The sequence below is a fragment of the Diceros bicornis genome, chromosome 25 (genome assembly GCF_020826845.1).
Source record: "Diceros bicornis minor isolate mBicDic1 chromosome 25, mDicBic1.mat.cur, whole genome shotgun sequence".
NCBI lineage: Eukaryota > Metazoa > Chordata > Mammalia > Perissodactyla > Rhinocerotidae > Diceros > Diceros bicornis.
The window spans coordinates 41,792,381-41,808,841 of record NC_080764.1 but is presented as its reverse complement, the minus strand read 5'-3'; the positions used below and the strand labels follow the sequence as shown (position 1 = coordinate 41,808,841).

The window sequence follows — 16,461 nt, the reverse complement described above, 5'->3', positions numbered from 1 at the left end:
AAGTATTTTTGAAAATGGAATGTGCTGCAGTGGAGATCAGCAAAATCTTCCAAATAGTGTTGTGTTTGCATAGAGTTCATGTAACAAAAAGGAAAGATGGCAAGAAAACAAATATTTTAAAAAGTCTCTTTTTTTCCCCAGAAATTTCACTCCTGCTGCCGATCAGGGGCTAGATGGATGGATTAGCACCCCGGGGTGTTGCATTTTTATTTCCATTACTTCCACTGTGGCTTTTTAGCACAGCAGGGAGCGTGTTCTCTCTCAGCTTTCAAATCCTGTGTTTTAGTCTCAGTACATGTAAGCCACCTCTTGTTCACCTCCATCTAAATAAATAAATGATTTTCTACTTTGAAAAAACTTTGAAATAGATGCCTACCTTTATCATTGATAATTTAAAGGATTTAAAATACAGGAATGAATGATTTGTAGAGAGCATTTACAATCATTTAGAGTATTTGTGGGTTCATTGTGTTTTTCTTAGTAGCAAGAGTTTAGGCGGTAAGGGAAAATACTAGGTAAGCTATGAGTCTTTTGTTACCTTTCCTTTCCATTGAAATAGCATTCTTTTTACATTGAAGTACAGTTTAAAGTGCTAGAAATAAAACCACTTGTATTTGTGAGCAGCATTCATCTATGCCAGTGGTTCTCAAACATTAGTACATCAGAATCAGCTGGAGGGCTTGTTAAAACTCAAATGACCTGCCCCACCTCCAGAGATTCTGAGTCAGTAGATCTGGGGTGAGGAGTGATAATTTGCATTTAGAACAAGTTTCTAGATGACTGATGGTGTTGGTCCAGAGACCATATTTTGAGAACCACTGGTCTGCAATAAATGTTTCTATCAGTCAATTCCTGACTGCTAATTTTGGTATGGGAATGGAAATACCCAGGTCAGAAGCCTAGAAACTCTAAACTGCTAAGACTTATAAAGGTTTATTTTCTCTTAACTTTGTGTTTCATTACCCTTATTTTCTTACACATATATTTTGCTACATTATTTGGTCTTTGAAGGATGGTTGCTAATATTTACCTTGAATTTATTTACACTATCTATTTACATCAATTATCAGATTGAGTTAAAAAGAAGCTTAAAGAATCTTAAGTACCATGCCTTTTGTTCCCCCAGAAAAGTGTGAGACCTAAAAGTTCTCTTAGCTGTTTTTCTAAATTACTCTTTGGTGCAGTTTAATATGCAGATTTTAGCTCATGTTGTCACTTGGATTATTACAATTTTGCAAGGTGTTAGTATGGATTCCCCATAGACCGCTCTATAAATGCCAGATGTTGTAGCAGCCAAATAAAGGAGATTTTTCCCCAGACTCTGAGATGGATGTCAGGTGCGATGGAAACACTGGAGGAGGCAGGACTTAGGGAAGGCTCGTAGAGGAAATATTTCCTATTGTGTGGACTAAGAGCACAGATTTGGAGCCAGCAAATCTGGGTTCTAGGTAGCGCTTAATGTTGCGACCTCGGGAGATACCTCACTGCTCTGTTTCAAGATCTTCATCTCTACAATGGAATAATAGGACTTTCCTCTTAGAGAACTTTGAGGATTGAATGAGTTAAATCATTTAACGTGTTTAAAACAGTGCCTTACTCTTAGTACTGTTATTAGCAGACGCTACATCTTGGAGAAAGAATGCTATATAGCCGTTTTTTGTCATGCTGCTGGGAGCAGTGGAAATGCAATTGAAGTTAAGTGAAATAAAATTTAAATTAGTACCAGAATTGTGCTGTTTAATTATAATATCCAACAGCTTTTTCAAAAACTTACAAAATGTCATGTTCTCTGTAGAAGAAAAGATCATTAATAGGTACTGTGTGTTTAAGACGGGGTAGATGGTTCTTCATGATATATTTAATTTCTGGCAGAGTGTTTGATGGACTGTCCACACTGGTGATGAAATTGCCCAGCATGATTGTAACACTTAAGGTTAGAGGAGAAAATATTCCTCAGGAACCAAAAGATGCAGTACACTTTGAGTGGCTGGAAGGCTTAGAGAGTGACACATGTGGCCTCAAATGAATGCTGAGGAGTCTTCACAAGAGTGTGGGAGTAATGATTTGCACAAAGAATTAGGGGGCTAGAATGCCACCAGATAGGCAAGATGGGGAAAGAGTAGGCAGTCATCATTGCAGAGAACACCTGGTAGGTTCTCTGAAGTGGCTCCCCTGTTCCCTACCCACTCCCTCCTTCCCTCCTCAAGGACAAACTCTGTGCCTTATCATCCTTAGTGCTGCCCAGAGTACCCAGCACAGCACCACTCAGTCGCTGTTGGCTGATTTGATTTGATTATGCAGGCCACAGTTTGTATTATGGCCTCAGTTATTTTCTCTGGGAGGAAATTGCAGGTGACAAAATCAGAACACATTATAGTTAGCACCATAAACCCTATCCCTTCCTTTCCTGTCAGCTTACATTTAGGTCTATTTCTGTTCAGCTAAAAATTTCCTATCACCTATGAAAACAGATAGATGTTTTTACATTCCAAGATAATAATTTGTGGCTATAAATTTAAACAGATAACTGCAGTGGTAAATGAAAATATCAGTATAATTTCCAATAAAACCTGAAACTTGAGTTAAGGGGTGTGTTTGACAGCTACATACCAAGGAAGTGTCACTGGGATGGGTAGGGTTGCATGCAGGAGAGTTGAGAATGTTGATGTTGATTGTTCCATCTGGCTTATGGTCAAAATCAGTACAGTAGCCAGCCTAGGTGTAGGAAATAAGTCTCAAAGAACTTGAAAAGTTAAATGTGGTAATAATGGAAAGTGATATTTTTACGTGTATATGAAGTTTATTTATGTTTACCTAAGACTGGTAATCCCTTCACATGAAATATATTATTAGTAATATATGTGACGTGGACCTGAATGTTACCATATTGATTGTCATTAAGGAGTTTTCTTCTTTGAAACTAAAATCAAACCTTTTAAAAAAATAAATATATTTTCTTAAAACCTATAAGTAAAGACATTTTTAGAGTTCTCTTGCACTCACCTATGAAAGCCACCACACTGCACAACTCTGGGAGTACCACGTCTACGGATTGTGTATAGACAGCCCTATAGGCTGTAAGTGGGGCTCTTTCGAGCGTCTACTAAGGGGGAAACATCGATATTATAAGTTCCTTGACGTTTTCTTCTGCTCCTGACATTGACTCTACTTTAATCTGACTTCTTTTTTATATGTCCATCTGACATCTATATTTTGTTTTAGAGGATTTCATCAGATGTATGGTAACCTTCACCTCTGTATGTATCAAGCGTGAGACACTAAAAAGCTATCTGCGCACACGCACACAATTCTTAGTGTCTGTTGGGATTCGTTATAGGCCATTCACTTGCCAGCTGGTTGATTCGCTGGGTACCTTGAATGTCAATGGGTGTTGGTTTTCGGGATGATCACTTTTGTCAGAAGGATTTTCCAATTCTGGCTGGAGTGAAGATCAGGGGATATATAATGCTGCATTTTTGAAGGAGAAAGAGCCTAGAAGGGGAAGACAGTTGCAGGGGTTTCAACATCAGGATGCATAATTTCACTTAATCCCTCACTCTTATTCCCCTGCCTCTACTTTCCTGTCTGATTGGTAACTCTAAATCTGGATTTTCTCTGGTCTGTATTTCCTGGCTGTTGATGGGATGCGGGGGAGGCAAGTAGTAATATAGCTCTTGACTCTGGCTCACTGCACCTTCCATTTGGTCTGATGCCCAACACTTCCTGAGACGCTCCGGGGTTCTGTGGGAAAATCTGTTCACATTGCTCTGATATCTCCCTCTGCAGGCTCCTGTGGGCTTGATCTTCCTTTACTCCTCTTTGCTAAATCATTTATCATTCTTTCATCTACTTTCCATGTTCGTATATAGTGGTCATGGGAGATAGAGTTTGAGTTTTGGTTTTTTGTTCTTGCTGTTTTGAGGGAGATTTTCTAGAAAATACAGGGCAGAAAAGTATTTATTTCACCATCCAGGAGGTGGAAATCTTATGTCTTAAGTCTTAGCCTCTTAAGTAGTCTCTCTTCATTTAGTTTCTTTCTATTCTAAACTATCCTTCATAGCTGCACTGGAGCTGGAGTTTAGAAATGCGATAGCTGTCATTTTTATGTCTCCTCCATGAAAACAAGCAAACTTTCACCTAAAAATATTGATACAGCCCTCTTAAATTTACATATGACCCCTACCTGATTCCTATCCTCTTCCCTCTAGTTTTTCCTTGTGCCTCTTCCTCATGCTCTGGCCAACTGGAATTATTCAATATTCAGTGAATTCAGCATGCTATTTCATACCTCTGTCCCTTTGTAGATTTCATTATCCCTCTATCTTATGCATGGAATATGCTTTCCATTTCTTTCTTCTTGTCAATGCTCATCCTTTTGGGTAGCATTCCTCAATCTTCAGTCATTCTTGTAGAATACTTAAAGTTGTGGCTTTCTTTTCTTCTTTTTTTTTTGCCGTTTTCCTTTAAATCAGTTCGCTTTTAAAAACTGGAATAAATTCACTTCATAAGGAAACTTTTTTCTGAAGTTAAGTGGGAGCTTTTATGTGATTTTTAGGTAGGAAGGTAAATTACTTGATCAGGTTTGCATTTTAAAGCAATCACAAGCTATAGTGTATAAAATAGTTTTATGCTTAGCCTGCCTACAGAGACTGTTTCTAAGACTGTTAAAGCAATTTGGGTGAGAGATGATGAAAAGCTGAACCAGGGTAATTATAGCAGTAATGGAGCGGAAGGGTCAAGAGGTATTAAGGAGACAGAATGAACAGAACTGAGTCAGAGACTGGATGGGAGAAAAAAAGAAAAAGGAAATTATTGGAGTTCCTCTTATGTTTACTTTAGAATTTACCTGCCTTCATAGACTTTCTACTGATTTTCTGGGGTTGTTGACTCCTTAATATTCACTTTTAAATCAAGCTTCAAACTTGAAATTTTTAGAAAACTTCATAAACAGTATTTTCCTTGATGTAAAAACTGAGAAATAAACTAGTTGAGTTGGTGAAGCTATTACATATATTGTGATGATATCGATATTACCAAAAGCTTTTGATGGGTTCAATTCATAATATAGTCATGTCGCTTAACGACGGGGATACGTTCTGAGAAATGTGTCCTTAGGAGATTTTGTCGTGAGAACGTTATAGAGTGTCCTGAAGGGGAACAGAATTTGCCACTCTAAAATGTATCTCTTTAACGTGAAGGTTATTTTAGGCTGATTATTTTTAAGAAACAAAAGACTCAAAATTTTTCGTGTCACCTCCTCCTTAATTGCCTAAAAGTATTCAGATAAGAAAACCTGGGCCCCACCCCGTGGCTTAGAGGTTGAGTGCCCGCGCTCCGCTACTGGCAGCCAGGGTTCAATCCCGGGCGGGCACCGACGCACCGCTTCTCCCGCCATGCTGAGGCCGCGTCCCACATACAGCAACTAGAAGGATGTACAACTATGACATACAACTATCTACTGGGGCTTTGGGGAGAAAAAGGAGGAGGATTGGCAATAGATGTTAGCTCAGAGCCGGATAGATGTTAGCTCAGAGCCAGTCTTCCTTAGCAAAAAGAGGAGGATTGGCATGGATGTTAGCTCAGGGCTGATCGTCCTCACAAAAAAAAAAAAGAAAAAAAACCTGTCTCAGGAAGCGAGCTCTCACCTTAGCATAACATGAGCTAGGTGGTAGACCAGGAAGAACCTAGAAAAGCCTATTTGTTGGGCTCCGCCTGTGTTCTTTTATTTCTGTGTGCCCAAACACTTGTTTTCCAAACATTTGCTCCTTTTCACCTCCCTATGAATTGCCTTCCTTCTCTTTGAAGTCTCTGACTCTCCCACCCACAACATCTTTTTCCGTCTTTAGCTAAGGATGGTATTTGAGGTGACGGCTTTAGCCATTTTGGCCAGTTACTTTATTTTCCTCGGTTTCTCCCATGTATTCATGTTGTTAAACTTGCATTTGTTTTTCTTCTGTTAATCTGTCTCATGTCAGTTTAATTCTTAGATCCACCAGAAGAACATAGAAGAGTAGAGGAAAATTTCTTCCCTACAGTACTTACACAAACCTAGATAGTATAGCCTACTACACACCTAGGACAGATGGTACTAATCTTATGCGACCACCATCATATATGCGGTCCACTGTTGACTAAAACATCGTTATGTAGTGCATAACTGAAGTACCACAGGGCCCTCAGTATTGAAATTTGTAGGTCTGCAAGAGTCATGAGATTGGATTCCATGGATCTCTTGATCATGTCAGTTCTGTGACAGTAACTGAGGATCCAGTTTGTGATCGAATGTCAAACTGACTAAAAAGAGCATGTTTCATGTCTTAATTCCACACTGTATTTTTCCAACCTTCTTTATCCAACATTGCCTACCATTCATGGATTTTTGGGTTATAAAACCTATGTGTACAAAATTACAACTAAAAAGAATATGTATATGTTTACCTCTCAAGCCTCTATTTCTGTACAGTAGGAGAAAATTTGTTTCTCTAAATTCAAAGTATTCGGTCACTTCTGGTTTATAGCTTGGTCTTTGAGGAAAAGGCCCACTCAATTCCAGATTCTTCCCCTTCCCTTGTGCATCTTGTCTCCCTGAAATGATAGGCTGGGGAGGGTTATGAGCATGGTTACTTATTATCATGACACATCTTGTTCATGGCCATTGGTGCCTGCCAATGCTGCTTTCTGGTGAGCGCTGAAGTTTATGATGCCTGTCAGACTGGAGTTTTCATAACCTGTCCTCATATCTTTTTTGCTTTTTATACTTTTTTCTGTGTCAGGTCTGTGTATCCTTTCTGTCCTGATTTCAAGTGCTCTCTAGGATTACTGGCTTTCTCTTAAACAATTCTATATGGTTCTCAGGGAATTGGAAAAAAATGGATGCTCTCATATATTGGTGTGGTAGATGTTATGCTTTGTGAGTCCCTTCTCAGGTCCAAATACTACTATAACTCAGCCCAGAGAGGGGGCCTATCAGGTCAGTTCTCAGGACCTGCCCTTCCTTCCAATTCTCTTCCCAGTACTAGTTCTTCTTTTTGTGGGAAAAATACGTTTGTCATTGGTAACCCTTCCCTAATCTACCATTTATGGTTTAACTTGTATGTGCTTAATCCTTTGTTACTTTCTAAAATGTAGAAACCCAGGTATTGCCAATGAAATCCTTGGTTTCAACACACTTTCTGTCTGCTATGGGTTAGAAGAGCATATTTGACTTCTCCAAGCCAATAATTTGAACATACCAGAGAGCGATATTTATGGGAATGTATTGCTACTGCTTGAATGTTGGGGAAAAACTAATGTGTATAAATAAGTGCAGGGTTAAAACCGGTTTGCCTAATATTTAAAAATCATCTGACTATATTTATAATATTTTCTAACCAGGTTATGGGTTAGTGTCTTTCTATTAAAATAGACTCTTATCTTGAATAAAGAGTCTGTCTTTCTCTCATTACTTCTCTACATTTCTTTGATCATTTAGCACTCATTAAAAATAAAGTATTGTATCTCATTGAAACATTTCTATAGCTCAGTGTAATGTATGCATTAACAAATGTCATAATCATTTTTATATAGCTGTTAAATTACTTACAATATAATATATTCATCAAATACTAAAATAAATAATGGTTAAAAAATTCAGGGGCAGCTTGCTGTAATACACAAAGACTGTGTTATGTTGTCAATAGTTAAAAAAAAATCATAAACAAAAATTTAGTTTCCATAGAGAATCAAAGTGGATCTTGTGATGTTGTTTTACAGTGACAGATTCACTGGACAAAAGCAATATGGTGTCATATATATTGCCTTCTATCTTACTCTATTATTTTATAATGAAAAATGAACTCTATAAAAAAATATGAGAGCAAATGACTAAGCTAAGAGATCATTACAACTTGCAACAGTTTTCCTTAATTAGGTTCACTACATTGGGCGGATAGCTAAGATTTAAGGCTTTGACAATGATAATGTTTCAAAATATTAATAAACTTCCCATTATAATTAATGTAAATATATTTCATATTAAAACAGTGAGCTAGGGGGCCGGCCCGGTGGTGCAAGCGGTTAAGTGCGTGCACTCCACTGCGGTGGTCCGTGGTTCACCAGTTTAGATCCGGGGCACGCAGCGACACACCGCTTGTTAGGCCATGCTGTGGCGGCGTCCCATATAAAGTGGAGGAGGACGGGCATGGATGTTAGCCCAGGGCCAGTCTTCCTCAGCAAAAAAGAGGAGGATTGGCATCGGCTGTTGGCTCAGGGCTGATCTTCCTCACACACACACAAAAAAAACAAACAGCTAGTAATAGTATTTAACATTTAACATACATTTATGATGTGAAAAGCCGTATTCCAAAAGTATAAATTCATAATAATCCATTATTATTATCCTCATAATAATCCATTAGTTATTGCCATTTTACAGATGAAAAAATTCTGGCACTGAGAGAAAATAAATGTTCAATTAATGTCCACATGGATATTAAGTGGCAGAGTAGAAATTCCAAAATGATATAGAATTTTCCTCAAAGAATACATGTTATTGTCTAATAGGCCCTAAAATTCATGCTGATAAATATGACATATAAAATATGCCATGGTACCCTGGATTTCTATTATTTTTAATTACTTTAAATGAATTATTATGCATACAGTTGTGCTGGAATTTCTAGGTAGCCCTTTGTTAAATGTAGTTTCATTAATTCTTTTGAATTAACTGAAATATAATTATTACATGAGATGACATTTATATTCATAATATTGTAGTTAAAACAATTGAGGAAAACTGGCTTCAAATGTTTAGAGTAAATCATATTTAATGGCCAGAACCTTGATGACTAAAAGACTCAATGACCCTGGTACAGAAAATACCAAACATTGATTTATGATTTAATTTGATATTGTTCCCAATTATATCAACTTCCTCACTAAAAAACCTGTATTTAATTCATACCATAGTCGTACAAAATACATTACCACACATTTTGCAGCTCATTCGACTGAGTCTAAGAGGTTCAATACTGTGATTATTTTTTGTGGAAGTGAATCAAGGTCAACTTTGAGTTCAGATCCAAAATCCGGACAGGATTTCACCATTCCGTTGTATTTATTTGGACAACAGCTTCTAATGACAATTGACAAGGTTGTTTGTAACCTCTCTCATCAGAATATCACAGTAAGTTTATTGGTGAGTTCTAAATACATTTATATACCATGTGTCCTTTGCTTAAAGACTGTCTCATTAAAGACACACCTCATATTTCCACTTTTTTAATTTTTTTTTTATTTTTTAAAAGACAGAAAAGTACAAGTTTATATATAATATTTAAAAAATATGTTTATAAGTTACTTTTGAAAACATCCTTTTGAAAGGTACTGATTTACTTGAAGGATGTCAAGTATCTTTTACACATGTTTATTAGAAAGAAGAAGTAAAATAAAGTGTTTAGGACTTATTTTTTTAATGGAGATTTATTTTAAATTCATTTATGTAGTCTGAATTGATTTCGCTGATTGCAACTAAAGTCAGAGCTATTCTCCAAACAAAGTTTCACATGTTAGAGATGCTGGACAACTCAAAGCACTTAGGTCTGGGATTCCTCTGGAAGAAATCCTGGACCAAGTAAAAAATGTTTCATGAGCTAAATCAGAGGCTTTCCCAACAAGGTCTTGAAGCCAACCAGCTGACTTCCCATCTGTTTCCTCACCTAATTCCCAGGAGGGATTTGGATAGAGGCTAAGGCACTGTTGACATGCATTTGGAGAATGAAAGTATTCTTGTCTTCATTTTTAATACATGCCATTCTATGTATATTTAAATAAGTATTTTTTCTATAATTTAATGCCTTCATAAAACAAAATCCATGCAATATGGAGTTTGAAGGAGGTGGTGTCACCACGGAGACATTGCAGGCCTGAATAAGAACATGGCGGCCTTAAAATTAGATACATTCCTGTAAGTTTGAATGGTGGACAGATCTGTGGGCCCAGTGAATTAGAAGGCAGGAGAGTCAGAGATGTGAGTAGTGTCAGAAGTGAGGAGTACAATTTCTTCAGTCTTCTACTGCCATCCTCTCAAATTTTTTAACCTCTGCGAAATGTTAACTTTAACAAATATTTGTTGGAAAGCTATCACAGCAAATAAAACTAGCTGCCACAATGATGATAATAATAGCAGACATTTCTTCAGGGCTAACTCTGTGACAGGCACTTCACAAGTGTTATCTTATTTAGTCCTGACATAATCCTATAATGTAAGTATTATTATCCTTATTTTGCAGTTGAGCAATCTGAGGTTTAGAAAGGATAAGTAACTTGTTCGAGGTCCCAGTGGTGGTAAGTGGTCTGCTGAGCCTCAAAGCCAGGTCTACCTGACTCCAGAACTCACGTTCATCACCTTTGTGGGAGCCTTTAAAGTCAATCAGCTGTTCCTCCTAACTTGCTGCCTATGGGGTTAAGCTCAAATCAAATCTGGCTCAACCTAAAATTTCTACCAGAAGCCCAAACAATTAATGCTATCATTTGATTGATGTATAGATGAGGGGGACATGCTCAATGTTTTAGATTCTAAACAGTATAAATCCTAATAAAAATAAAATTTCACAATAATATAAGTAGAATAAAATCTTAATTGAAGAAAATGATTACCAGATAATCATGTGTTTGTTTTCTAATTCATAATACAGTTATGCAAGTGATTTTTCTCACACTTAAATATCTTGAACATAAAGAAGATCATAGACATGGAGAAAGGAGATGTAATTTTGGTGTCATACATATTTTTCTTATGCAACTGGATGCTTCCAATTATTTGTGTATGTTAGGAAACTTAATCACCACTACCTATGCATTAAGATGCCACTTTGTATTTTCTAAAATAAACATTGTCTTTTTCTTGTATGTTGTATTTTGGAATGTTTGTACCTAGGATCCTTTAACAAACTTAGCAGTCCCACTTTTAGGTTTTGGTCCTGTAAGCATACTAGCATATGAATGTGCAAAGATACATATATAAGGGTGCCTCTTACAACTTTAGAGGTAGTAGAAACATATTTAAATAAATTAAAAGTCCTTCAACAGGGAGATTGATATTACATACAGAATGACATCAAAAATAGTGAGATAAATATATATGAAATGGTTTTAGAAGGTTATAAAAATATTGTTATATTAAAAGTTGAAAAATTCAGAATGAGATGTAAAATTTGAGCCAGATTTGGTTAAAAATCCTATTGTATGTGTATGTGTGTAATGTGGTGTCATGTGGTGAAGTGTGTGGGCACAGAAAAGAACTCTAGAACTATTCATACCAAATTATTCAAAAGTAAATGGGGGTTGCAAGTTGTGGGGAGAATTTCACTTCTTAGTTTCTACACCTCTGATTTATTTTATTTTTGCAAAAATATGTGTATTGGTTTTGTTAGAAATAAAAAAGAATGTTTTTTACCATTTGCTTGGCATTCAGTGCTCATGACTATAAGATGCAACTTACCTTTCCAGTCTAATTTGTCCTAATTCCTGGCATCTTGCCTTAATTACAGATTTAACACATGTCCTTGATTCCTTTGCCTCTCTGCCTTTCTGTATCTCGTACCTTCTGTGCGGAAGGCTCTTCCCTCGCTTCTTATATTCAGGTGCCATTACATTCCCAGTTCTAATTCCAGTGCTTCTGTAACACCTTTTTGTGCATGTGTATCTTAGTCCATTCCCCTCCTCTATTCTCATTTCAAGTTTTGCGTTCTTCTATTACATTACATATCATAGTCTGCCTTGTAATAAACTTACTATGAACCACCTATGAAATTGAAAAGTCTTAACATTTATTTCCTTACAGTTAGATTACGTTACATTAGTAGGTGCCCCTTAACATTTGAAAAATTAGTAACATTTTATTTTTGTGAAATTTTTGAACAGTTTCAGCTTTTGTTTATATATCATAATCTGTTATTAAAGAGTCACCTCTACTTTGTGTCAAATTGCCAACCTTGTGGCTTATAATCCACTCCTCAATTCTATATTGTAATTTCTCTGTAATAACTGCATTTGCTTCCCCTATTCTCTTGTATAAACACATTTCAAGGAGCTTAAATAGGAGATGACAGTCCAAATAAAATATCTAAGGCATTTACAGTTATTTCATAAAATGATGCCAAAATATTGTCATGTACAGTATCTCACATGACAAATTAACCAAGTCTTCTCAGAGAAACACAAATTTTTATAGTAAGCTTCCTGTATAAATCAGTCCAGGTGGTTTCCTTCTACAAGGACAGGCAGCATTATTTTCAACATGATGGAACCAGGGGAAAGCAAGTGAGAACCCAAACTGAGTTGCGAACAGGAGTGTCCTCAGTAATCATCGGGAGGGGAGTTTTGCTGTGTCACAAGTGACTAGTGCCTGGTTGTGAGAGAGTGTGACTCACTCCCTTTGAAACAAGAGATAAGCGGGAGAAAGAGCTGTGTAAAAATTATTTTACAACTATTTCCCTTTGAGCTGTGACTGCTTACACTGGAATGTGATCCAGAATAGCTTCCCTTTGAATCCAACATTTGCCTGAAGCATTTTTATTGTCTCTCTTTTCCCTCATCCCATCTCACTTCTTCCCTGCCTCTGTTCAACAGATTTACACTGACTGGGCCAACCACTACCTAGCAAAATCGGGCCACAAGCGGCTGATCAAGGATTTGCAACAAGACATTGCAGATGGAGTACTGCTAGCCGAAATCATCCAGATCATTGGTAAGAGCTGCCCTCTGAGAGAAACTATGAGTGTCTCTGCCCCCACCCCTCTTGGTAAAATGCAATTTAAGTTGAATGCATATGAACTTGGTCCATGTGTCTCTGAGATTAATGTAGCTCTCCCGTGATTTAATTAAAAATGTTTATGTGAGAATGTTTGAAAAAGGCAGTTTGGCCATACTTTTAAATGGCTAGAACTGTATCTTTACATACAGTGAATTGTCAGAAATGAACGCTTCATTAAACCATATGTCTCCCATGTGTGCATTTCGTTAGCTGGAGCAACTCATACACTCTGAGATTCCTTGAAACTGTATCCTGATCCAGAGGGACAATTGTGAAAGGTTTCATGTCAGCAGTCATTTGGCACAGGCTGAAGAATTAGCAGCAACTTCCTTCTCACTCACTTTTTTTTTTTGCCTGATTCTTGCATATGGAATTGGCGGCTGCTAGCAAGTGTGTCCTCTTGTACACGGCCTGGGAGACGGAGTGGATGTAGCAGCAGCATTTTGCTTGGTGTTTTTTTCTCTTAGTCTCCTTTTTTTTTGTGTTTCACTTCATTGCTTAAGCATGTCGTTCTTTTTTTCTCTCTTTTATTTTATTTCTTGGCTTTAGCAAATGAAAAAGTTGAAGATATCAATGGATGTCCTAGGAGTCAATCTCAGATGGTAAGAATCATATTTATTCTAAATACAATGCTTATCTTCACATCCAGATTTAACTGCATTTGTAAATGGACTAGAAATTTATTTTGCATGTCTTCCTGCCTGTTTAAGAAACCATTTGATCACATCCTGTGTATTTCTTTGGGTGCAGTTTATGAACAGGTGATAGCATGAACACAGTTGAACATATATGACTCTCAAATAACATATCTCCAGGTATTTTATTAGGTCCTTGACATTTTTTTGTTCTGGTGTCTGGTAATTTAGTTTAACACTGGTCTGGTGGCAATAAATCCCGTTTCCAATTTTAAGTGGAGCCTTTTTGTCTGAACAACTAGTTTGAGGTAGAGAACTTGCCATGTGCATTTTAAAAATATAAAAATAGTATTTTCTTTGTTCATAACAAAGTCCAATGTAAACACATGGACTCTTCAACACTTTTGGAAATAGCTTGAAAGGCCTGCTGCTGGGAGTTTGCTGAGCAATGACTGACTGTGAGCTATGATTCATAGCCTTTTCCAGAAAGCCATCTATCTGGAGGTCTGCCTCTCCCCCAGCCCTCTCCTGTCTTTCCCAACTGGGAAAGCTAAAAGTTTTATAATAACATAATAGATTGATAAACTCCTGAGATAAAAATTCACCTCTTTTTTCATTAAATAGCCACAACTTAATTTTATAGAACAACCTGAACATAGAATATACCTTAACTGGAGTTGCATCAGCAGATATCATCAGGAAGGACTGCCAAAATCCACAAGATGAGGCTCCTCCAAAGTGCTTCAGCACAGAATAGACGTTTTAAATAAACTTAATGAGTTCTTCGTGGTCAGAGACTGGAAGAATGAAAAAAATGATGAACTTTTTTGACCTGCTGACCTGCTTTACTTCATGTCAGAAAACTGAAATCCCAACTAGTAAAAGGAATTTATTTTTAAAGAGTGATTAACTAGCACTGTGTGTGTGTTTAATAAGCACTCTCAGGACCTATTTCAATGTCATGAACTCTGTGTAGCTGTTGAGAAAAAAAATCACTATAAAGAAAGACTCTCTGTAAAATACTTCAGTTTTAAGGAAACTTCCTAATCTCATTACTCTGAGCACAAGCATGACTCTATGGAAATTAATTATGGTTGTTTTCTGAAGTTTTACTGAAAGCAATTATAATACCTTCAGATCCTGCTACAATTAAAGCTGTGTGATGTTGGAAAAGACATGTAACCTCTCTGAGCCTCAGCTTTCTCATCTGTGACATGAACCCTAATTAGGATATGATAATGACATATAATTATGAACATTCTTTACTACCTAAACTGGAAGTGGAAATGCCGAATGGTATTGCTACAGACTTTATAAAGAGCACATTCATGAATTAACACCCATTAAAAGATTTTTAGGGCTTTGTATTAAAAAGCTCTCTAGTCCTTGAATATCATGTTATGTTTCCTAAACCCAGGACTGTTGGTTTTGCTTTTATTGTTTCAACCAGAAGGAGGTGTTGGATACTAAAACTCTTACCTTCTCTGCTGTCATTCCAAGTTGATTCTGATGACGGAGAATGTAATAAACAGCCAAGCTAATACTTCATGACAGAAAAAATAATCCCAAAACTCCAAAGCTCATAACTATGAGTAGACAAGGAGTCCTAAGATATTTATCTGAAACATCTGTACCAAAGATTCTACAAATCTGTAAAAATATTCTCAGGAGTATCAAACTCTGTTAATTTTTTATTACTTCCTACTCCTTATTAACCCCAAATAGTCACGTAACATCTAGTATGCATGTTATGTTGATATTTCTGTTTCTGATGTTTCTGATTAAAAAAAAAAAAACAGAAAAATCAAAGCCTGAGAAATGCAAATGCTGTGAAAAAGGTAGTTTTTCCAGCCAAAAAGTATTAGTCGGAATCACATTGAATGTTGAGTAAGGATGACTTGGATCCTAATTTTTTCTGATGTGGTTGAATTTTGATTCTGAAGTTGGCATGCTCTCAATATGTTGAGTCAGAAGTATACATAAGACATAAATGTAACTTTTGGGGTTCAATTATTTTTGTCTCTGTTCTTAAGAATTGGCATTGGCACTATGTTATTAATGAATAAAAATTCCAGATTTTATCTGAGACAAGAGAGTAGAGGAGAGAGCATTATGATAGCATGACTAGGCTTATGAATTTCCTGTATCTGTTCCAAACAGGATGGGGCCTGTTTCTTTATTGCATAACAACCAAAAGGGGCTGCGTTAGTAACAGTGCATGCTGTCCTTACTCACAGAACTACTTTGATCTTTCTGTATATCAGATCTTTTGTGGCCATTGGTTGCTGTTTGTGTTTAATAACAAAAGGTAAGGTAAAACTAGGCCTGCTACTATTTCTAGTCACAGATTGTCTTTATTTAAATTTCAAACTTGATAACCTTTATTGGGTTGTTTTAAGCCTCTAAAAATAAAAGTTCTCTTCTGGTATGAATCTATAATACATTGATGAATTCCTGTAACAGCTAGGTAGTTCATATTTAGCCAATAGTAACTGAGCACCTAAGGTACCAGGTATAGGGACACTTGAGGATCAGAGGAGCAAATATTTAAATAAATAATAGCAACAGTGTTGCATAGGCAAGAAGAAAAGGACTGAAGGGAGGAAGCTTAGTGTGCTCCAGAAACAGATAGAAGACCACTGTGGTTTGAGCACAGTGAGAGGTGTTTGGAGGGGATGATGGAAGCCTGATCTCATAGGGCTGAAGTAAGGAGTTTGAATGTTGTTCTAAGGCTGTTGAGGAGCTTTTGGAAGACTTTTAAAGCTGGACTGTGGCATGATCTGATGTAAATATTAAAAAAGATCACCCTAGATGCTTTCTGGGAATTGTAGAATACGAAAGTGTTGGTCTCCAATTGAATGTGGGAGATGAAGAGTATAGGGAGTATAAAATGGCCCCCAATTTTTTGGCCTGTATCAGTAAGTGGTTACCATTAAATAAGATGATTATTATAGAGGGAGAAAACAAGCTAAAAGGTGGAGGAGGGGGATGACAGATTCATATTTGACGAGTATCCATTGGAGCATCAAATAG

The 16,461-nt window shown here is 36.8% G+C and overlaps 1 protein-coding gene across 3 annotated transcripts in view; it reads left to right on the top strand.

The window, feature by feature from the left end:
- Nucleotides 1-16,461, top strand: part of NAV3 (neuron navigator 3) — a 558,397-nt gene that overhangs the window by 309,841 nt on the left and 232,095 nt on the right. For all 3 annotated transcript variants that reach the window (XM_058568737.1, XM_058568736.1, XM_058568735.1), the window contains exons 2-3: nt 12,610-12,727; nt 13,343-13,395. In XM_058568737.1, the coding sequence (XP_058424720.1) occupies nt 12,610-12,727; nt 13,343-13,395 (171 nt within the window). The remainder of the gene's footprint in view (nt 1-12,609; nt 12,728-13,342; nt 13,396-16,461) is intronic.